Source organism: Pristiophorus japonicus, chromosome X (genome assembly GCF_044704955.1).
Source record: "Pristiophorus japonicus isolate sPriJap1 chromosome X, sPriJap1.hap1, whole genome shotgun sequence".
NCBI classification, from domain to species: Eukaryota; Metazoa; Chordata; class Chondrichthyes; family Pristiophoridae; genus Pristiophorus; species Pristiophorus japonicus.
The window spans coordinates 32,284,357-32,307,337 of NC_092010.1; the positions used below are offsets into that span (position 1 = coordinate 32,284,357).

At 43.6% G+C, this 22,981-nt stretch overlaps 1 protein-coding gene across 2 annotated transcripts in view; it reads left to right on the forward strand.

The window, feature by feature from the left end:
- The window catches only part of LOC139240856 (GTP-binding protein Rheb-like), a 29,940-nt gene extending 7,565 nt beyond the window's left edge, over window positions 1-22,375 (forward strand). The window contains exons 5-9 of one of the 2 annotated variants that reach the window (XM_070869342.1): window positions 1,885-1,941; window positions 6,547-6,609; window positions 14,331-14,378; window positions 19,232-19,313; window positions 20,207-22,375. In XM_070869342.1, coding sequence (XP_070725443.1) covers window positions 1,885-1,941; window positions 6,547-6,609; window positions 14,331-14,378; window positions 19,232-19,313; window positions 20,207-20,293 — 337 coding nt within the window. In that variant the 3' untranslated portion in view covers window positions 20,294-22,375. The remainder of the gene's footprint in view (window positions 1-1,884; window positions 1,942-6,546; window positions 6,610-14,330; window positions 14,379-19,231; window positions 19,314-20,206) is intronic. The other variant, XM_070869344.1, reaches the window with a different exon arrangement.
- The last annotated feature ends 606 nt before the right edge of the window (window positions 22,376-22,981 follow it).

A 22,981-nucleotide genomic window follows, 5' to 3' on the forward strand; every position in this document is an offset into this window, starting at 1 on the left:
TGGTGAGTTGGCAGAAAGCTGTGCACATTGACAGATCAACGCTGAAAGACGTCATTGTTTTTAATCGAAGATTTTGGAGGGAGTCAAGAACACTGAAAATCAAGAATAAAGTTCAACTTTTTTTTTTATACCTGTCAACTTAGTAAATGGAAGTTTTTTTGATTTCAGAAGTTTTCTTTTTTTCTTACTTGCACGCCACCACCGAACATCTTCAAGCAGGGCTGGAGGCCGGCAGAATCGACCTCTCGCCGGGACACTGGCTTGGGGCTCGGCTGGAAAACCAGCCCGGGGTGGGGGTGGAGAGATGGAGGTGCCAACCGATTGGAAGGCTTATGCATTGAGCCCGGGGAGGGAGGTGCCGATTGGAATTTGCAGGACTTTCCCTCCTCCGAGTGTGAGCCCAGCTTGTGCAGTGGTGATTGCTTTTCTCCAGGCAGGACTCATCAAAGCAGCGAGCCTCTCTTCCAAGGGTGTCAGTGGCTGCAGATTTGCTGGGCCGCCTCCTGTTTGGATTGTTTCTTGTTTGTTGTGTGCCACTTTCCTCTGCAAAGATGAAAACATAACTTTTTAGAGAGGGTATCTTTCTGCTGGGTGGGACATGTACAGCTGGTCGCACTTACAATGGCAATTCCATTGAATAAATGAAAATATTACTTACACTAACTACTTGACCAAGGTCCTGCCACTTTTTACACTGGCCTCCAGATCTCGTGGTGATCACCATTGCGCAGTAATCTGCAACTTGGTTCCAGCGTTATTTCTTCTCTTTGGGTGGAACTTTTATGTGACCTCTGCTGGTGTCCAGCTCCTGCCATTTGTTCTCAATCACAGTAACTAGTGCCTCCACTTCATCCTGCAAGAAACTTTTGGTCTTTGCACCGCGTTGCATTTTGCAGTGCTGCAGGTCTGATTTTTCCACTGCTCTCACAGCACTCCTCACAGACACACACAACTGGTTCTTTAAAAATGGCCGATTACCAACTCTGAGCTGTAGTGCCATGTGGTCCATTGCAACGACGTCAAAAGCGTAACTATCTTTTTGTCGCATGTGCGCAGAAGGTGCGGCATTGTTTTTTCGGCGCAGACAACAGGCTTCACTCCCCCGCGGCGACTGGATGCGCGGCGCCAAATTTGAATTATACATCGGAGAAACTTTGGCAAAATATTTCTGCTGCATTTCTGGCCTAGAAAAAGGGGCATAACTGGCAATACGCCAGAAAAAGGGCTTTGGCAAAATTGAGACCATTATCTTACCATTTTAGGATACATATCAAAATGTTAATATTTTATTCTCCACCAATCTCTTTTTTTCACCTGTCTTGCATCAGTTTGTACAATTCTCAAATGCCTGAACTGAATGTGAATTCTAAAAATGCGAACATTGTTCGAAATGCCATAACTGAAATCCTCTGCAGTGGGGCTATTTTACAAATAAACCTAACCTGTGGTAAGCTTTTAATTCTCCTCCAGTACCTTTCCCACGTGTCCATTCATAATCCAAGCCTCAATAGTCAGTTGGTAGACTATTTGACCCTTGAGCCATTCTGTTGCGCCAAATGCATTCTAGGTTGAGTCACTGAACCACATTAGGAATGGGAACTTTTTTCCCTCCCCCCTCTCTCCCTGGCCTGGGCTGCCATTTGGCAAACATGGTGCAGGCTGATGATCAAACCAAGTGTTTTTCTGTTTGGAGGAGAGGATTTGACTGAAGTGAAGCATTGAGTCATTCTTCAATCCAAAAGGATTGTTCGTCCAAACCCACTGGAGATGGGGAAGAGATGGAGAGAATTTTATACACTGATTACTCATGGATAAAAGTAACTGCTTCTTTTGAATCTCTAACCTTTTTGTTGCTGATGTCTGCCTTTTGGAATTTTGTTGCAGTTTTGAAGTGATTAAGGCGATTCGCAGTAAACTGCTGGATATGGTGGGGAAAATCCAGTGAGTATCGGTGATTTTTGTAATGTTTTATTTTCCTAGCTGATTTGAGTGGTCCTGCATAAACCTGACCATGCCCAACACATTGAGGTAGACCACTAACCCAACTGCACCTACTATAGTGGCAGATGCAGAGTGAGTGCACTTGGCAATATAGAAGTTTTCATGTTCTAAGGGTTTTTTGGCAGGAACCCACTGGAATAAACATCTCTTGGTGTATATTAATCAGAAAACCCAAGGCTGTAGCTACAGTACAACTCAAACCGTGCAAACTTACTGTGTTTGAACCAAGTTTATAATTGATCTTCAGCCATTTTGATTGAGAGTGGGTACAATCGTTGTTGAAGTTTTCAATTATCCCATTTCTGTGGGGGAGAGGGTAACACGAGGTAAATGTATGGTAGTGGGTAACTTTCTGGCTAAATTGGAGAATTTTAATATAAAGACGCAAAAGGCTGCAAACACTTGGCTGATCCGGCACCACCTCTGGAGAGAAACTGTTAATGTTTCAAGTTGATGACCTTTCGTCCGACCTCTCCACGGATGCTGCCTGACCTGCTTGAGTGTTTGCAGCATTTTCTGGTTTATTTCAGATGTCCAGCATCTGCAATATTAATTTACTGTTTTTTAATCATTGGTCATATAAGTGATCTCAATCTTGTTAATCTTTAACATTTTGCTGACTCGCTTGTACTCCAACAGCTGCGATACTTCGTTGTGGAGCTAAAGACATTTTTGCTTTTAATAGTTTGCGCTAAATCTTCACCATATTGACTGGATGAGTTCATAGAGCTTTGTGTAATTGTAATGAGTTGGAATTCACTGTGCCACGCACGCTTTGCTTGCTTTTTGTAAGGATACCAACCTACGCCTCCTTTGTTCCACTGAGGAACATATAGTTGTGACGAGACGCAATCCCAGCCAAAAATGTTTTTGGGGCTAGGATAACACCAACTTGCATTCGTATAGCGCCTCATTCCAAGAAGCTTCATTGGAGAAAAGGAGTATGTGCTGAGCTTTGGCGGTCAGGCAAGGTGGCACAAAGCTTAGTGAAAGAAGTTCCTTGAAGGATTTTAAAGGGAGGTAGAGAGACCCAACATTTGGGAAGGGCTGAGGTAGCTGAAGGCTCTGCCACCAAAGGTGGAGTGGAGGGAGACTGGAATGCACAGTTAAATTGTAGATACAAAGGTCCACTTGTAGTTCTGGTTTGAGACCTTCAATGCCATGCTCCATACACAATAGTCCCAGTGAGATCCGGCTTTATTTTTAAATGCAGATTCCACAGTAGCAATCATATGCCGGAACATTTACTATACAAGCAATTCTACAAAAATAATCATTCATGTAGTATAAAATGCACTTAATGAGAGAATACGTATAGTAAAGTTGTTCTTCCAACAAGCTGCATCTGCAAACTGAACGGGGTTGATAGTTACCAAATCTGGGCAACAATGCAAGACCTTGACTGGCTGTCGGCTTTCTTATCCTCGGGGGTGTGTACTTAACTAGGCTGCTAACTGCCTCTCTCTGAGGCCTGAAACTATAGCCTACGTGACTTCTGACGCCTCTGCCAGCCGCATCATTCTACCAAAGGAAAGCTAAAGAAAACTTCTTGGGTAAATTCGTGAGCTAACAAAGGCCTTCTATCTAGTTGAAGGAGTGAATCTTTTCTTATCAACTGTTACATTCTTTCCACAGATGTCGACCTTGTAAGTTTTGTTTTTGCAGCTAACAATCCTGCGGTATATCCTTTTTCCCACCATTTAAATGCTCTGCTTCAGGGACTAATTGGAACTATAAAACTCTGAAACTAATAGCTAAATCATGACGTGTCCACAGAACATTTCTTCCTGTGAAGGGAATGCCAGTCAGTCACTGCACTTCAACCTAGCACCTGGCTATCATAAAGATGTCGCACATCACCGATATCCCTGTAAAGCTGGGTGAATTGATCGACTGAGAAGCCACACTGTATCTCAATGCTTGGGGGCTAGATGTTTACCAAGTCCTTGAATGTTTATCAAAGAATTGTAACACCAAAAAGGGTAATTAAACTGCTGGTGCTGCAAGGGTTAGCTTCAATTCAAAAGTTCAGTGGTTTATGTGCTATTTTAATTCTGAATCTAATGCCTTCTATCCTGCACAGGCCTGTATATAATACAAAGCAGACCTATCCTGTTACTCAGATTTCACTTTAAAGACTCCCTAGCAAGTACAGAATTGCCAAAAGCATGGATGAGGGTTTCAGTAGAGGCAAGGTTGGGGAGGAGTGGAGATGGAAGTAAACATCATTTGTAGTGGATAAAATCTGGGATTTGAAATTCAGCTCTAGGTTGAACAGTATGCTACGGTTTCATAACGTCTGTTTCATCAATGAGTAGCCAGGGAGGAGGATGGAGTTGGTAGCAAACTTGTAGAGTTTTTGGCAGGGACCTAAAATGATGGCTTGAGTCTTGATGTATTGTAAGAAATTCTGGCTCATTCGCAACTTAATGTCAGACAGGCAATCTGATAGCATGGAGAAGGTTGTGGAGATGAGCGAAGTGGGAGAAGCAGAGCTGGGTGTTCAGTGTGTAAGCTGACCCTGTGTCTACGGATGATGTCGGTGAGGGGGCCATGGATGGATGCTTGATGGAAACTCTAGAGGTGACCATGTAGGAGCTCCGAAGAAGCCATTCCTGGAGATGTGTTGGCTGCATTGAGATACATAGGAGTGGAACCCCACTGAGGTGGACCATGGAGGAGGATGGCATGTTGAATGTTTGTTTGACAGGTCAAGGAGCGATGACTCATCAGTCACAGAGGACATTGTTGGTGACTTCGACCTGAGTGGTCTTGGTGCTGTGGGCAGGGTGGAAACCAGATTGAAGGGATTTGGACTGGGAGTTCTGGGTGATGAGCATATAAATAGGAGGTGGTGATCTATGAAATGATTTTGCACAAGGAGGGGAAGTGGAAAAACTGGGCGATGGCTGGAAGGGACGGATGGATCAAGGATGGACTTTCATGAGGAAGGGGTAATGATGACTGTTTTTTTGAAAGGAAAAATAGTGCCCGAATAGAGTTATAAACCATGTTGGCGCTCACTCGGACCAGGAAAGGTTAAATTATCAGCAATTGGATGGGGAGCAGGCTAAGGGGGCTCAGTTGGAAATGGTGGTGTGTGATTGAGCCATACAGACCAGAAGGTCCAGATTAAATTCCTGGTTACATCTGGGGCAACAGTATGGCTTTTTCCTTGGGCAATGGAGGGGAAAATGAGGGTTCTCACTCCTGATGGCTATCTAATGATATCTACTAGAAAGTGCATCGCATGTTGGACGAGAACAGGATCTGGCTTCATTGTGATTCTCCTACAGCTGACGAGCTTACCATCCCTCATTTTCTTGGCTTGCACCTGAAGAACAGCCACTTGGGCAAGACACTGGAGGGTGACCGGTGCCCATGGAACATATGGCAGTGTGATTTAGCACCTTCAGGAGAGATGGGTGGGGAAACATTTAATTAAAAAACCGTTAACTCTTGCCTTAATCTATGGAGTGCTTAATAAATACTAGGGTTTGAGCATCTATATGTATTTCTGCTGTAGTGTTTTAAAAGATTGTACTGTGTTTAATGAAATCTCCCTGCAGTTTCACTCACCCCAGCACAGGTCATTGTGGCTTCCATCCGCAACAGTAGAGATCGCGAGTGATTTGGCTTGCTTGTGATGCATGAAAACATTTTCTGGCTACAAAACATTTTGAGTGGGCTATCAAAGTAAGCAGCTGCTCACTGATGTGTCGGTTTCACACACTCAATCCCCTCTTCACTCCTATTATTGTGAATTCACAGTTCAGGTATAACCATTGCAGAACAAAATTCCTGGCGCACATTTTCCCCAGGCTGTAGTCCGAGAACAAATGAACCCTTAATGTACAGAGCCCCTCTTCAGCTCTCGGTGATCAATAAGTATTCTGCCATGCAGAACATTGCATTGGATGTTTTTCTTGTGCAGTCTAAAATGTTGCCATGCTCCTTAAAGAGTTAACCATGACATTCATTAAACTTTGACAAAATGAATGAAAGAGGGCAAAATACAACTCCCTTTTGTAATGTGCGACTGTGACCGTTGTTGGAAACCTCTTCACACTAGATATAAATGTGGTCAACATTTTTTGAGCACTAAACGACCACAGTTATTCTGACGCACAGATTTTATGCTTTTTAAAATGGCTTAAATGAGCAGCTGTGCATGAGGGAATCGGTGCAGAATGCACTTGGCTGTTCTTTAACATCGCTTTAATAGAGTAGTGCATGAAAAATGCATGCAAGTGCTTTTTAATGGTGGTGATGGCTGTATGCTATTAATGCAGTTTATAGAAACTGAAAGGACAGATGCAATGCACAGTGCATGTTTTTTTCCCCTTCTGCTTGGTAAGGGTGACGGTGAGTTTAGTAACAACTTGCCAGTGTGAGAAAATGTCTGTTTTGGACAGATGCTGGGAGGCAACTTGCAGCATAAGCTCCCAACCACTGTCCACTGGAGAGAGTGACTCAAGAAGGAAGGGACCTTCTAAGAGTTGGTAATAACTACCTGTTCATAATTATAATTTATTTAACCCTCAGCCGACCGTCGTCTCCACATTATGCTCCACCTTTTGAACCTCCGTGTTTTTGCCAGATGTGCAGGTGAGTAGTGAGGACGTGCATGTAGTTGCTTTCTTGCATCCATTCACTGCCTTCTGTGCATGGAATTACATGAGAAAATTTGAGTAGATGCAGATAAAATGTAAGGCCAAATTGAAGTATGTATGATTGGAAAAACATGACCTCCTGCCTCTGTTTTACTTTCAATTATCTCTGTAAAATGCAAATCTGACTGTTAGCTATCATTTGACTTTGAATCTTAGGAGGGGGGGTGGTGGTGGTGGTGGTCAAGGGCAAGGTAAACTTTGTCAACTTATAGTTAATGGATTGCCGTTATCTGAAATCAAAAGCTTCAACTCTCCAATTTCAGATGTTGGCTGGATTATTTACACTAAGCAGTAATTTTAGGCAATCATATTGGTGCATGTGTTCTTTAGAAGGTTGTGGGTTCAAGTCCCACTCCAGAGACTTGAGCACATAATCCAGGCTGACACTCCAGTGCAGTGCTGAGGGAGCACTGCATTGTCGGAGGTGCCGTCTTTTGGATGAGACGTTAAACCAAAGTCCCGTCTGCTTTCTCTTGGACGTAAAAGATCCCATGGCACTATTTTGAAGAGCTGGGGAGTTATCCCTGGTGTCCTGGCCAATATTTATCCCTCAATCAACATAATGACCAGGTAATCTGTTTGTTTTTATCACATTGCTGTTGGTAGGAGCTTGCTGTGCGCAAATTGGCTGCCGCGTTTCCCACATTACAACAGTGACTACACTCCAAAAAGTACTTAATTGGCTGTAAAATGCTCTGGGGCGTCTGAGGTTATGAAAGGTGCTATAGAAATGCAAGTTGATTCTTTAGCATTTATCAGAACCAGGCCCCAGAATACCTGAGCAACAGCAGACAAGATCAGCCAGTTTTGGTGAAATCCTATCAAGTCAGTCACCTGTGGAAAGTGAAGTTACCAGGTGTTTGGTGAGACCAGACCCTCTTTTCACTCTGCATTCTTTTCTGTATCTTTGTTATATTGGCAAATTCAATTCGCATTAGGAGGCGTTCTTTCAATGTAACCGATACGGACAAATGAGAAGGCATCCTGCTGCTCCAATAACAATGAGGACTAATCTCTCTCTCCAATTTAAAACTAACTTAGAATGGAGTAAGTGTAGATTTTTGTACGCTCAGAAAAACCTTGCCTACACTTAGAAAATCAGGCGTAGGTTACAAATCAGGTGTAGGGAATGGGAGGGGGGGGGTTTAAAGGGAAGTTTACAAACATTAAACACTTCAGTTTTACAAATAAAGAGCCATCATCAATAATAAATGATAAATACATCAATAAATCAACCAATAAATCAATCAAAAAAATTAATTTAAAAAAAAAACATTTTCTACTTACCGACTGCAGCACCGGGAGCCTTCCAACAGCGTGCTGGGATGCCCCCCCCCCCCCCCCCTTCCCAGTGTGTCTGTCAGTGTCTCTATCTCTTTCTGTCTGTGTGTGTGTCTCTCACTCTCTCTGTGTCTGTGTTTCTGACAGCGAGGGAGGGAGGGAGCGAGAGAGCGACCCACGCAGCCCCAGCGTGCTTCGGGCCCCTCCTGCACAATTTTGGCCGCCTGGAGCTACTGCACATGCGCATGCCTGTGCAGAGGTCCCGGCACTGTTTTCAGCACAGCGACCTGGCTCTGCCCCCCACAGCTCGCCAGAGGACCTGCAAGGAGCCGGAGAATCGGTAAGTATTTTTTAGGTGCACTTTCTGGTGCGAAAAATGGGCGTCCAGGTCAGGGCTGTGCTGTTCTAAGTGCGGCCCGAAACTTGGGCCCTATATGGGTAGAGCTGCAGAACACCAAAGGGCAAAAAACGTTACTGGGAGTTGTGTGCAGACTTCCAAACAGTAGTAGTGATGTTGGGGAGGGCATCAAACAGGAAATTAGGGGTGCATGCAATAAAGGTGCAGCAGTTATCATGGGTGACTTTAATATGCATATAGATTGGGCTAACCAAACTGGAAACAATACGGTGGAGGAGGATTTCCTGGAGTGCATAAGGGATGGTTTTCTAGACCAATATGTTGAGGAACCAACTAGGGGGGCAGGCCATCTTAGACTGGGTGTTGTGTAACGAGAGAGGATTAATTAGCATTCTCGTGCGAGGCCCCTTGGGGAAGAGTGACCATAATATGGTGAAATTCTACATTAGGATGGAGAATGAAACAGTTAATTCAGAGACCATGGTCCAGAACTTAAAGAAGGGTAACTTTGAAGGTATGAGGCGTGAATTGGCTAGGATAGATTGGTGAATGATACTTGAGTTGACTGTGGATGGGCAATGGCAGACATTTAGAGACCGCATGGATGAACTACAACAATTGTACATCCCTGTCTAGCGTAAAAATAAAAAAGGGAAGGTGGCTCAATCGTGGCTATCAAGGGAAATCAGGGATAGTATTAAAGCCAAGGAAGTGGCATACAAATTGGCCAGAAATCGCAACGAACCTGGGGACTGGGAGAAATTTAGAACTCCGCAGAGGAGGACAAATGGTTTGATTTAAGGCAGGGAAAATGGAGTACGAGAGGAAGCTTGTAGGGAACATTAAGACGGACTGCAAAAGCTTCTATAGATATGTAAAGAGAAAAAGGTTAGTAAAGACAATGTAGGTCCCCTGCAGTCAGAATCAGGGGAAGTAATAACTGGGAACAAAGAAATGACAGACCAATTGAACAAGTACTTTGGTTCGGTATTCACTAAGGAGGACACAAACAACCGTCCGGATATAAAAGGGGTCAAAGGGTCTAGTAAGAAGGAGGAACTGAGCGAAATCCTTATTAGTCGGGAAATTATGTTGGGGAAATTGATGGGATTGAAGGCCGATAAATCCCCAGGGCCTGATGGACTGCATCCCAGAGTACATAAGGAGGTGGCCTTGGAAATAGCGGATGCATTGACAATCATTTTCCAACATTCCATTGACTCTGGATCAGTTCCTATGGAGTGGAGGGTAGCCAATGTAATCCCACTTTTTAAAAAAGGAGGGAGAGAGAAAACTGAATTATAGACCGGTCAGCCTGACATCGGTAGTGGGTAAAATGATGGAATCAATTATTAAAGATGTCATAGCAGCGCATTTGGAAAGAGGTGACATGATAAGTCCAAGTCAGCATGGATTTGTGAAAGGGAAATCATGCTTGATAAATCTTCTGGAATTTTTTGAGGATGTTTCCAGTAGAGTGGAAAAGGGGGAACCAGTTGATGTGGCGTATTTGGACTTTCAGAAGGCTTTCGACAAGGTCCCACACAAGAGATTAATGTGCAAAGTTAAAGCACATGGGATTGGGGGTAGTGTGCTGACGTGGATTGAGAACTGGTTGGCAGACAGGAAGCAAAGAGTAGGAGTAAATGGGTACTTTTCAGAATGGCAAGCAGTGACTAGTGGGGTATCGCAAGGTTCTGTGCTGGGGCCCCAGCTGTTTACATTGTACATTAATAATTTAGACGAGAGGATTAAATGTAGTATCTCCAAATTTGCGGATGACACTAAGTTGGGTGGCAGTGTGAGCTGCGAGGAGGATGCTATGAGGCTGCAGAGTGACTTGGATAGGTTAGGTGAGTGGGCAAATGCATGGTAGATGAAGTATAATGTGGATAAATGTGAGGTTATCCACTTTGGTGGTTAAAAACAGAGACGCACACTATTATCTGAATGGTGACAGATTAGGAAAAGGGGAGGTGAAACGAGACCTGGGTGTCATGGTACATCAGTCATTGAAGGTTGGCATGCAGGTACAGCAGGCGGTTAAGAAAGCAAATGGCATGTTGGCCTTCATAGCGAGGGGATTTGAGTACAGGGGCAGGGAGGTGTTACTACAGTTGTACAGGGCCTTGGTGAGGCCACACCTGGAGTATTGTGCACAGTTTTGGTCTCCTAACTTGAGGAAGGACATTCTTGCTATTGAGGGAGTGCAGCGAAGGTTCACCAGACTGATTCCCGGGATGGTGGGACTGACATCTCAAGAAAGACTGGATTAACTGGGCTTGTATTCACTGGAGTTCAGAAGAATGAGAGGGGATCTCATAGAAACATTTAAAATTCTGACTGGTTTAGACAGGTTAGTTGCAGGAAGAATGTTCCCAATGTTGGGGAAGTCCAGAACCAGGGGTCACAGTCTAAGGATAAGGGTAAGCCATTTAGGACTGAGATGAGGAGGAACTTCTTCACCCAGAGAGTGGTGAACCTGTGGAATTCTCTACCACAGAAAGTTGTTGAGGCCAATTCACTAAATATATTCAAAAAGGAGTTAAATGTAGTCCTTACTACTAGGGGGATCAAGGGGTATGGCGAGAAAGCAGGAATTGGGTACTGAAGTTGCATGTTCAGTCATGAACTCATTGAATGGCGGTGCAGGCTCGAAGGGCCGAATGGCCTACTCCCTATTTTCTATGTTTCTAACCTGCACATGCCAGTGATGGTGATTCTTTGTTTTGTTTTCTGATCAGTGTGTTTCTTTGCTAGCTATTGAAGGTACAGTGGCTAGAATCAGTGATAACTTCATTTATAAAAGCATGTGCATGCAGTTGTTTTGAATCACTGAAGCTTAACATGCAGGTACAGCAAGCAATTAAAGCAAATGGTATGTTGGCCTTTTTTTACAAGAGGATTTGAGTATGAGGAAAGATGTCTTACTGCACTTATTGCAAACACATTAAATGATCGGACACTGAGGTGTCGAGGAATAGAGGGACCTTGGAGTGCATTGTCCACAGATCCCTGAAGGTAGCAGGCCGGGTCGAGAAAGTGGTTAAGAAGGCATACAAAATACTTGGCTTTATTAGTCGAGGCATAGAATACAAGAGCAGAGAGGTTATGCTTGAACTGTATAAAACACTAGTTAGGCCACAGCTGGAGTACTGCGTGCAGTTCTGGTCACCACATTACAGGAAAGATGTGATTGCATTTGAGAGGGTACAGAGGAGATTTACGAGGATACTGCCAGGGCTGGAGAATTTTAGATACGAGGATCAATTGGATAGGCTGGGTTTGTTTTCTTTGCAACAGAGGAGGCTGAGCGAAGACCTTATTGAGGTGAATAAAATTATCAAGGGCCTAGATAGAATGGATAGGAAGGATCTATTTCGCTTAGAAGAGCGGTCAACAGCCCAGGGGGCATAGATTTAAAGTAATTGATAGGAGGTTTAGAGGAGATTTGAGGGGAATTTTTTTCACCGAGGGTGGTGGGGGGTCTGGAACTCACTGCCTGAAAGGATGGTAGATGCAGAAACTCTCACCACATTTAAAAAGTACTTGGATGTGCTCCTTGAAGTGCCGTAACCTACAAGGCTACGGACTAAGAGCAGGAAAGTGGGATTAGGCTGGATAGCTCTTTGTTGGCCGGCATGAACACGATGGGCCGAAATGGCCTCCTTCCATGCTGTAAATTCTTATGATTCTATGAATTATATAGGGCCCTAGTGAGACCACACCTGGAGTATTGTGTACAGTTTGGTCTCCTTGCCTAAAGAAGGATATACTTGCCATAAAGAGACTGCAACGAAGTTCACCAGACTGATTCCTGGGGTGGGGGGAGCTTGTCCTATGAGGAGTGATTGAGTAGACTAGACCAATATTCTCTAGTTAAGAAAAATGAGGTGATCTCATTGAAACATACAAAATTCTTACAGGACTTGACTGGGTAGATGCAGGGAGGATGTTCCCCCTGGCTGGGGAGTCGAGAACCAGGGGTCACAGTCTCAGAATAAGGGGTCAGCCATTTAGGACTGAGATGAGAAACATAGAAAATAGGTGCAGGAGTAGGCCATTTGGCCCTTCGAGCCTGCACCACCATTCAATAAGATCATGGCTGATCATTCACCTCAGTACCCCTTTCCTGCTTTCTCTCCATACCCCTTGATCCCTTTAGCCATAAGGGCCACATCCAACTCCTTTTTGAATATATCTAATGAACTGGCCTCAACAACTTTCTGCGGTAGAGAATTCCACATCCTCACAATTCTCTGAGTGAAGAAGTTTCTCCTTGTCTCGGTCCTAAATGGCTTACCCCTTATCCTTAGACTGTGACCCCTGGTTCTGGACTTCCCCCAACATCGGGAACATTCTTCCTGCATCTAACCTGTCTAACCCCGTCAGAATATTATATGTTTCTATGAGATCCCCTCTCGTTCTTCTAAACTCCAGTGAATACAGGCCCAGTCAATCCAGTCTCTCTTCATATGTCAGTCCTGCCATCCTGGGAATCAGTCTGGTGAACCTTCGCTGCACTCCCTCAATAGCAAGAATGTCCTTCCTCAGATTAGGAGATCAAAACTGAACACACGATTCCAGGTGAGGCCTCACCAAGGCCCTGTACAGCTGCAGCAAGACCTCCCTGCTCCTATACTCAAATCCCCTAGCTATGAAGGCCAACGTACCATTTGCTGCCTTCACTGCCTGCTGTACCTGCATGCCAACTTTCAATGACTGATATACCATGACACCCAGGTCTTGTTGCACCTCCCCTTTTCCTAATCTGCCTCCATTCAGATAATCTGTCTTCCTATTTTTGCCACCAAAGTGGATAACCTCTCATTTATCCACATTATACTGCATCTGCCATGCATTTGCCCACTCACCTAACCTGTCCAAGTCACCCTGCAGCCTCTTAGCAGGAGGAGAAACTTCTTCACTCAGGGTTCTGAATCTTTGGAATTCTCTACCCCAGAAGCCTGTGGAGGCTCAGTCATTGAGTATATTCAAGGCTAAGATCGCTAGATTTTTGAATATTAAGGGAATCAAGGGATATGGCGATAGTGCAGGAAAGTGGAGTTGCGGTAGATGATCAGCCGTGATATTGAATGGTGGAGCAGGCTCGAGAGGCCAAATGTCCTTCTCCAATTCATGTTATGTTTTTGTGTTCTTACACTGGAATCTGCTCATAATTCAAATGGGGGTGGCTTTCAAAGAAGCTGGAGCCTCGGACAATATTACAGAAGGGGTTCTATGATAATAGGCTGACAGTGCAGTGCTGAGGGAGTGCTGCACTGTTGGAGGTGCCGTCTTTCAGATGAAACGTTAAACTGAGGCCCTGTCTGCATGCTCAGGTGGACGTAAAAGATCCCATGGCACTGTTTTGAAGAAGAGCAGGGGAGTTGTCCCTGGTGTCCTGGCCAATATTTATCGCTCCATCAACATCACAAAAACACATTATCTGCTCATTAACACATTGTTGTATGTGGGAGCTTGCTGTGCGCAAATCGGCTGCCGCGTTTCCCACATTACAACAGTGACTACACTCCAAAAGTACTCCATTGGCTGTAAAGAGCTTTGAAACGTCTGGTGGTTGTGAAAGGCGCTATTTAAAAAAAAAAAAAAAAACTGCAAGTCTGCAAGTCTAATACAGCATTGAGTGGGATTACAGCTGGGATTGCCATCCAGTGTCCTCCAAGTGCTTGGCTGCTGCACAGTACAGTCTCCGAATGAAAGTGTGGTAAGTACATCACAAACACTACAATAAATATTTGTTTGATTTCAACGTGACATATTCATGAAAGAGTATTCTTTTGAACAGAGTTGTTCAGTAGCTGGTACTTTGAGGCTTCTGTTATCCAAGTTTTAGCAAAAGAAAATGTAGGGTTCCTGCAGATGAGCAAATGGGGGAATTAAAATGGGCTAACAGACTTAAAGAAAATTACTATTCTGATGCTTCATTTGGTTTGTCATATTGCAGACACTCAACTACAGTTGAATCTATAACTTCTTTTCTCTCCATCCTTTAGAATACCAACAGTGCTGGTTGCAAATAAGAAAGATCTTTCTAAACAAAGGTATGTAGTAATAGCAAGACTTTGCATATAAAACAGAGCTATACTAATAGCTGATTTTAATTTAGCAAAGATAGACTGGAGCAAAAGTAATGTAAGTGGCAAAGAAGTTAAGTTACAACAATATGATTAGGACTGATTTCTAGTCTGATATGTTTTTAGTCTAATGGATCTAGTTCTAGAGAACGAACTGAGGGATGCAAGGGTAGGGGAATTTCTAGGAAAAATTGGAAAGGAGAGAGAATCGTGAAAGGAGATTAAAATGATAAAATCAAGTTGAATATAGAGGAAGTAAACTAGATTTAGAAAGATAAGAGGTGAGGCTGGTAGGGAACATTTCGGGAAGTAATAAAGGATTTTATAAGTATGAAGGGATGTAGGGATGTAGGGCTTTACCATTGCCATGTTCCCCACATTCAAGGGGCTACCATTGACTCGACATCTAAACTTGACCAGCCACACACATGTCTGAGAGTGGATCAGAGTCTGGGTATTCTGTGGTGAGTGGCTCACCTCTCCAAAGCCTTTCCACCACCTACAAGGCACAAGTCAGGAGTGTGACGGAATACTCTCCACTTATCTGGATGACTGCAGCTCCAACAACACTCGAAGCTCGACACCATCCAGGACAAAGCAACCTACTTGACCGGCACCCCATCCACCACCTTCAACATTCACTCCACCACCAGTGCACCGTGTCTCCAGTGTGTACCATCGAGAGGAAGTAATACAGCAGCTCACCAAGCTGCCTTTGACAGCACCTCCAAGCTTATGACCTCCACCACCTAGAAGGGCAAGGAACAGGTGAATGGGAACACCACCGCCTGAGTCTCAATCCTGACTTGGACATGTATTGCCGTTCCTTCATCGTTGCTGGGTCAAAATCCTGGAACTCTCTACCTAACCGCACTATGGGAACACCTTCACCACACTGGCTGCAGCGGTTCAAGAAGACTTGCCACCACCTTCTCAAAGGTAACTACGGATGGCTAATAAATCCTCGCCTTGCCCATAACACCCAGAGCCTGAGAATTAATTAGAAAAAGAAAGTCTTCTCATGGAGGATGAAGGAATGATGAGATGCTAAATGAGCACTTTGTTTCTTCTTTAAAACCACGAGTGGGAGAGGGGATGAATGGTTACATGAGGTGGAGCAATTGGATGGGGTTGTGGGGCTGGAGACGGTTACAGAGATGGGGAGGGGCGAGGCCATGGAGAGATTTGAAAACCAGGATGAGAATTTTTAAATCGAGGCGTTGCTTAATCGGGAACCAATGTTGATCAGCGAGCACAGGGGTGATGGGTGAGCAGGACTTTGTGCGAGTTAGGACACAGGCAGCAGAGTTTTGGATAAGCTTATGTAGGGTAGAATGTGAGAGGAATAGTCAAGTCTAGAGGTAACAAAGGCACAGATGAGGGTTTCAGCAGCAGATGCACTGACGCAAGGGGTGAAGTCGGGCGATGTGACAGGTGGAAATGGGTGGTCTTCGTGATGGCGCGGATATGTGGTCGGCAGCTCATTTCAGGGTCATCGGACGCCAAGGTTGCAAACAAAACGTGTTGGATAAGGAGACTTATTAAATAGAGGTACACAGTATTACAGGAGTTTGGCAGCATGGAGAGGAAGTTGGTTAAAGGATGGAAACTGGAAAGCAGTAGTTAATGGATGCATTTGGACTAGAGGGATGTAAACCATGGTCTCCCCCCCCCCCCCCCCCCCCCCAGGGTTCAGTGTTGGGACCATTGCTCTTGATATATAAATAAGCTGAACTTTGGTATAGGGGCACATTAAGAGAATTTGCAGATGACACAAAAATAGCAAGTGTGGTTAACTATCTTCAGGAAGACATGAGTTAGCAGATTGGGCAGATCAGTATCGGGTGAAATTTAATGGAATATCGACTCATCTGAAATAAGTAGGGAGACTTGGTTCAGATACAGGATAAATAGAGCTTTCTCAACTGATCCTCACTATTTATAAAAAATGTGATTTTAGGTTGGACGAATAGGCATATAGAGCACAAAAGCAAACTTAAATTTAAATCATTAGTTAGGCTACAGTTAGAAGATTGTGTCCAGCTTTGGGTGCCTTGTTTCAGAAAAGATGTGAAGACCATGGAGAGTGCAAATGAGATTCATTATCCATTCCTCATAACTAAAGCGCCTCTGCCCTGGTATCATCAAGAAATTAGGGCTCCTTTTGATTACAACAAAGAAGGTTGAGAGGAGGTCTGATGGGTGCTCAAAGTTATGAGGGGTATTGATAAATTGGGGGGGGGGGGGGGAGATCTATTTTCACTGGTGGGTAACGGGCATAAATTTAAGAGCATCAAAAAGGACACGTGGAGTGATAGGTGGTGGTTGGGATAACATGCCCAAACAGAGTGGTGGAAGCAGAATCTACAACAGCTTTTAAAAAGGAAGTGTGTAAATATTTTTAAAAGAAAAAAATGGAAAAGCATCTGGGAAAAGGCTGGGTAATGGGACTAGAGGGATAGACACCATGGGCTTTTTTTTTGTCTCTGCCAGCCAATTTGCGTCTAAAAACCGAGCGGCAGTGAGACCCAAATCTTGTAGAATTCAAGTGCTGACTGTTGTCTGCCTGTTCCGATTTACAGGCAGACTTCGATCTAGCTGGCCAGAGCCCTTATTAATAAATGCAAATTGGATGTTATGCACCTCTGCCCATGCCATTTTTATTTCTACCACCAGTTCCTGATCCCACCCATGAAGCATGGTGGGTAGAAGTCATGAGGCAGCCGTTTCCACTGATATTTAAAAGGGATTTTCAGCTGCTCTTGGGTAAAACTGTTAGCAGACATTTTGCTTGTTTGATTTTATTTTTGCAACTTGCACAATTTCTTAGTGCTTGCAGTGGTTGTAGAATGTTCTGAACTCTTAAGGGGTTTGTGCCATTGCACCTATTTCTTCATGGGGGAATCCTTCTGGGAATTTCACTCTGATGGAAGAAACGAGCAGCTGCAGGTGGAGGCAGAGCAAATTGACGGAGCCATGCTTGCAGGGATCTTTACCCTCCCAACTGGACACCATACCAGTGCTCTCTGAGGAGCTGTGCATATGAAGGCTTTGATCTTCCAGGGAAGCTGTCAGTTGTCACCCTGCAACAAGACCTGCAACCGGCTGCCACAGGGAGCACGGCATTGCTTGTTGCAGTCGAGGTCACTGCAGCTCTGAGCATCTTTGTCTCCGTGGGATATCGGTCAATGTGCAGCTCATGCTTCCATTTAGGGGGTAACTGATGCCATGTCCTTTCGCTTTCTTCATTGACTTCCAGAACAGCAGGCTAGAGCTCTGGGATTTGCATAGATTACAAGATTTCCCCAAGTCCAGGGTGTCTTTGACCTTGCCCATGTTGACATGCAGGCTGCTTCATGCAACCACCTTGCCTTCATGAATTGCGAGGGCTTGCACTCCATTAATGTGCAACTGGTATGTGATTACCAGTGGCAAATAATGCTAGTCTGTGCCCACTTACCTGGCAACTGCCATGACTCTTTTATTCTGCATCAATCCTTCACCATCAACACCACCACCGATTTGACCCTGCACAGCAAGTGAGAGACTGGCTGCTTGGGACAAGGGCTATTCTTTGCGCACTTCCTACATTGCAATAGTAACTACACTTCAAAAAAAGTACTTCATTGGCTGTAAAGTAGTTTGGGAAGTCCGGTGGTCGTGAAAGGTGCTATATGAAGAATGTCTCTTTCACATTTAGCACTTGGTCTCTCTCGGGTACCCATGCTCCAATGAAATTGCACTACAGTCAGATCCATGGGTCAACTATAGCCGTCTTAGAGCAGACCATTGATGCCCTCCAGCAACGGTTCTGATACCTGGACACATCTGGTGGCTTCCTGCAATACAACCCACAGTGTGTCCCGTATCCTAGTGGTTTGATGTATGCTGCATAACTTTGATCTGCAACGAGGACAACACACGGTGCCATCATTAAACAAGACCATGATGGAGTGAGCACTGATGATATGGAGAATGACTAAGAAGCAGAAGGGCTCCAACAATTACTTGCAGACACAGCTCTTTGGCAGCAGTTCAATAAAGAGCATGTCAACTGAACAATCTTTTGCATTATTGGTCATGTCCAACATCTGTCCCAGTCCTTCCACTCTCCGATAAACTGCATCTGGCTAAAGACCCAACATTGATATTCGTATCGAATATCTATTTTGGTTTTGCTCTCTTTGCACGCTCTCCCCAAACGTGAAGTGAATGGTTAGCTTGTATGGGCACAACATCGGTTAACATCCATTGTCTAGTACTGTTGATAAGGTATGGTGGTTACCCATAACTAATTTTACAAATGTTTCCAATGGTGTGCAATCATGTAATGTGGTACTGACCCATATAGACTTGGATTCTCTGTTTTTATCATTGTGTTGTTAGCTGGTCTTCAATGTTCCCAAGGTTAGGGAGGGGCTGAATCAGCCAGGGTTCCTGCTCCTGATCGCTATATAGTAAACCTTGTTGAGAAGTGCTTGCACAAGCTCTGGTGGCTTGCCTGTGATGTGTTTTTTTTTCTCTCTTCCCCAGCATAGCTTCCTAACCTTCATTTAAGTCCACGTGTGAATTGTTAGTCCGATGACATACTGGAGGGTTATTTTGCACTTGTAGAACTGCAGACCAACAGTAATCACAGTCTTTGGGAATTGAGGGGGTGGAGGAAGTAAATATTCCCAACCTTTTTGAGATCTAACACACACAAATATGCCGGGGTTTTTTTTCTTTGCATAAAGTGGATGTGCTTTTTGGGTGTTTGTTTTAAAACTTTGAACAATGTCTTTTTGAAGATGTTGGTTTTTATGCTGCTGCTTCCATAGGGTGGTGCAGACTGAAGAAGGGAAGAAACTTGCAGATTCCTGGGGGGCTGCGTTCTTGGAATCCTCGGCAAAGCAGAATGATGTAAGTGACAGTCTGCACGTTTCCACTCCCCAAAGAAGGCAATATAGTGCCAGATTAGCAAGGGTGTTTCGGCCGAAAGCTGCTTTTATGCTGATGCTATTTTAGTTTAGATTCCAGACCAGCGTCCACGAGACTGTTCCCCACATTTATGCTTTAAATCTGTCTGTTACCCTGGGGGCAGAATCATAGACCCACAAAAAATGGTCTCTAGAATGCAGACTTAAACCACTGCCAGTTGTGGCATTAGTTTGGTTGTCTAAACCTGTTGCGACAGGATAATATTGGTCTGATTTTAAAATGACTGGCTAATCCCCCAAGTGTCACTGCTGCCAAATATGTTACACATGCAGCAACACTGTAGCAAGTAGTGCAACAGTGCATACAAAATTAAATGCAATGAGAGTGGTAGACTACAAGTGGCAGAGGTTTTGCAACACACATGCTTACCCCCCACTCATTTTGTTTATCTAACAGGACCTTGACTCGCGTCTACTGCTCTTGGATGCATCATTTATAGGGTCCTGTTTGAGTACAGGACTTGTGCAAGTGTTGGAGAGTTCTGCATTTAGACCATTGCCTCCTGGAGGGAGTTGAACAAGCACTCGGCACAAAAGGGTGAACTGAGCACTTTAGCTGCTCGTGGCTGCTGATATTGAGGTCAAATGTTAAATTCTTCACCAATCCTAAGCTTGGTAGCAGGTTTTGGTAGTTCCCCAGCAGAACCACTGATGCAGATGGGTATGAAATGGACCAAACCAGTATTTATCTCTGTTCTGAAGGTTACACTGATGGCATGTGCAATTCAAAACTTAGTACTGTATTTAAACATTGTAATATTGCCTACTCTCAAGGGTAACAATGTTGAACATTACTGAATTGCTTTTCTCTTTCAGACTACAGTAGAAATCTTCAAAATGATGATTCAAGAAATTGAAAAAGCAGAGGGGTACACACAGGACAGGAAATGTGACATGATGTAGTGAGGTTTGCGGGCACAGCACTCTTCTGGATGGTGAAGAAGGGAGGCTCCTCTGAATTTGGTCTCAAACCTCATCATTTGGCGAATGGTTGCTTGTAGCCAAAGTGACGGCACAGCAGTCCACTACAACTGTTTTACACTAATCAGCGTGATTTACTAAATCACTGAGTTGTTACATTAGTTTTGTATTGGTCATTTTTGTCATTCTTTACAATTTGTGACTTGCTAGTCCTTGCATAGACTAGTAGTTTCCAAAACTTTCTAAGATTTCACTCCAAGGTATTCAGTAATGAGGGTGGAAACCTGCCAATTTTACACTGGAGAGTTAATTCTAAACCAGTTTTATTGGGGCATGCTTTATTTACATGAGCTACCTACTACAATCTAACATTTGGTGCTTGATGGGGCTGCCACTCTGTCGTGACTTTTTTAAAAGTTTGATCAGGATTGCATTTTCATAGCGTGGGAATGAATGCAGTCTTCTAAGAGGTGGATTCTTTATTGTGATGGACTTTTAAATGTTTGTTGCATTTTGTAGTGTCTATACTGTAGCAAATTTTGAGTGGGTAAAGTTTAGATTGTAATAGTGGAGTGCTGGAATCCTTGTCTACACTTTTAAGAATAGTGTAGTTATTGGCTATTTGAGTTGAATAGCTGGGTTTATGAATACAGAAAGTACATTTAGTAATTTGTTTGTTCAAGCTGCTGGTCTAACAGATACCCAATTCTGAAGTTTTACTTTGACTTGGAAGGGTCCTGAAGCTTCTTTACGGAAGAGGTCTTTATCTGCTGACTGATCTTTGGGACACAACCCATGCGTCGAAGCCCCTTTCCCATCCAGCCTGCTGAAGTCAACTTTTTTTTTAAAGTCTTTTTGATTATGAATGTGAACAAAGGTAACACCAGGAAAATGTTTCTGATCGAGACAGTAAGCTGGGTTGTGCAGCAACATGAATGTTTATTAGTAAGGGACAGGTAAGTTATTGCAGAAACATTTTGGTGTATAATATTTAGGTCAACTATAAAGTTTAGGAAGTGTCTTTTTTGTTAACTTAAGTAACTCTGCTTTACAGTTATTTATTTAAACGTGCTAATTCAGTAAATTCTGGCACACTGGATGTTAAATTAATGGTCATGACCCTGTAACCGTGTGCAGGAGCAATTGCACTTTCTGGCAAAGTAAGAATTTCTATATTTCTATTTAACGTTTACCTGTTCACTTTTGAAGAAATGAATTGGGCTTGTTTTTGATAGGTCTTCACTAGCGAGTAGTTGCATGTAATGGCATATTTTGTGTCTGTTGTGTAACAACTGAGTGTCACAGTGCAGCCAAGCTTTACCAGAACAACTAGAGAAACTTGCTGTCTCCAATCTCCATTCTTTATCTGTTAGGTGGCCCTCCTGTTGATACGATTTACGCAATCTTCTTTTGGAATAAGGATTCTCCAATAAATTTATGTAAACCAAAACTGCCTTTGTCATATTTCACCTTTCCACTGCTGCTGTTTGGTCAGAACCTAGTACTCCAAACCATTTTGCTCTCGACTGGTGTAATCTGCACCACCTTCAAAAATGATTTAACGTTGAACTTTAATGCAGTTTGTATCACACAAGTGCATATTGAGTGGGTGAGTTGCATTTTCTTTTAATGTCGTTCTGACCATTGATGCAGTATCTGTATTCTGGTAACGCTCATCTGTTCTGTGACTTGCCCAGTGAAGTTCAACTTGAGAGTTAAAGTATTTTATTTCCTTAAATGGGGGCCAACTATACCTAAAATGTATTGGCCCATTAAGACTGTGCCTTGAAGTATTTCCTTTGCATAAGCTGACCTCTCGTCTTGTACCCTCCAAAGATGTCATTGGGTCTTGGAAATGTTGGCTGTTTAGTGGTTTAGCAATTTTCTACACTCTTATTGTAGTCTCTGTTTCCCTTGTCTGAATTGTATGTTTTTGTGTTGGATTACCATCCCAGCATTGACTGCTTTTGTCAAATTTTGAGTAAAAAGCAGGTTTGTCAGGTATTATGTAGAACTGATGTGTAGAACTTGTTATTTGGTTTATTAAAATATTGTGGAATCGTCTGACTATAGCATCTCCACTTTTCTTGAGCAATGTTCGAACAAGGAAATGGTAGGAAATGCCTGGAGCTTCAAGTGCTCAGAATATCTAATTGTACCAGCTAAATTGTTGGGTTGGCCTTTTGTACTGAAGCATACATGGGATTACATGAGAACATAAGAATTAGGAGTAGGCCATTCGGCCCCTCGAGCCTGCTCCGCCATTCAACAAGATCATGGCTGACCTTCTACCTGAACTCCAATTTCCTGCACTATCCCGATATCCCTTGGCCCTTAATATTCAAAAATCTATCTATCTCTTGAATATACTCAATGGAGCATTCACAGCCCTCAGATAGAAAATTCCAAAGATTCACCACCCTCTGAGTGAAAATATTTCTCCTAAATGGCCAACCCTTTATTAGACTTTACCTGCTGGTTCTAGACTCCCCAGCCAGGGGAAACATCCTCCCTGCATCTACCCTGTCAAGCCCTGTAACAATTTTGTATATTTCAATGAGGTCACCTTAACTCGACAGAATATAGGCCGAGACTACTCAATCTCCTCATAGGACAATCTTTTCCCTCGCCCCCATCCCAGGAATCAACGGTGAACTTTCATTTCACTCT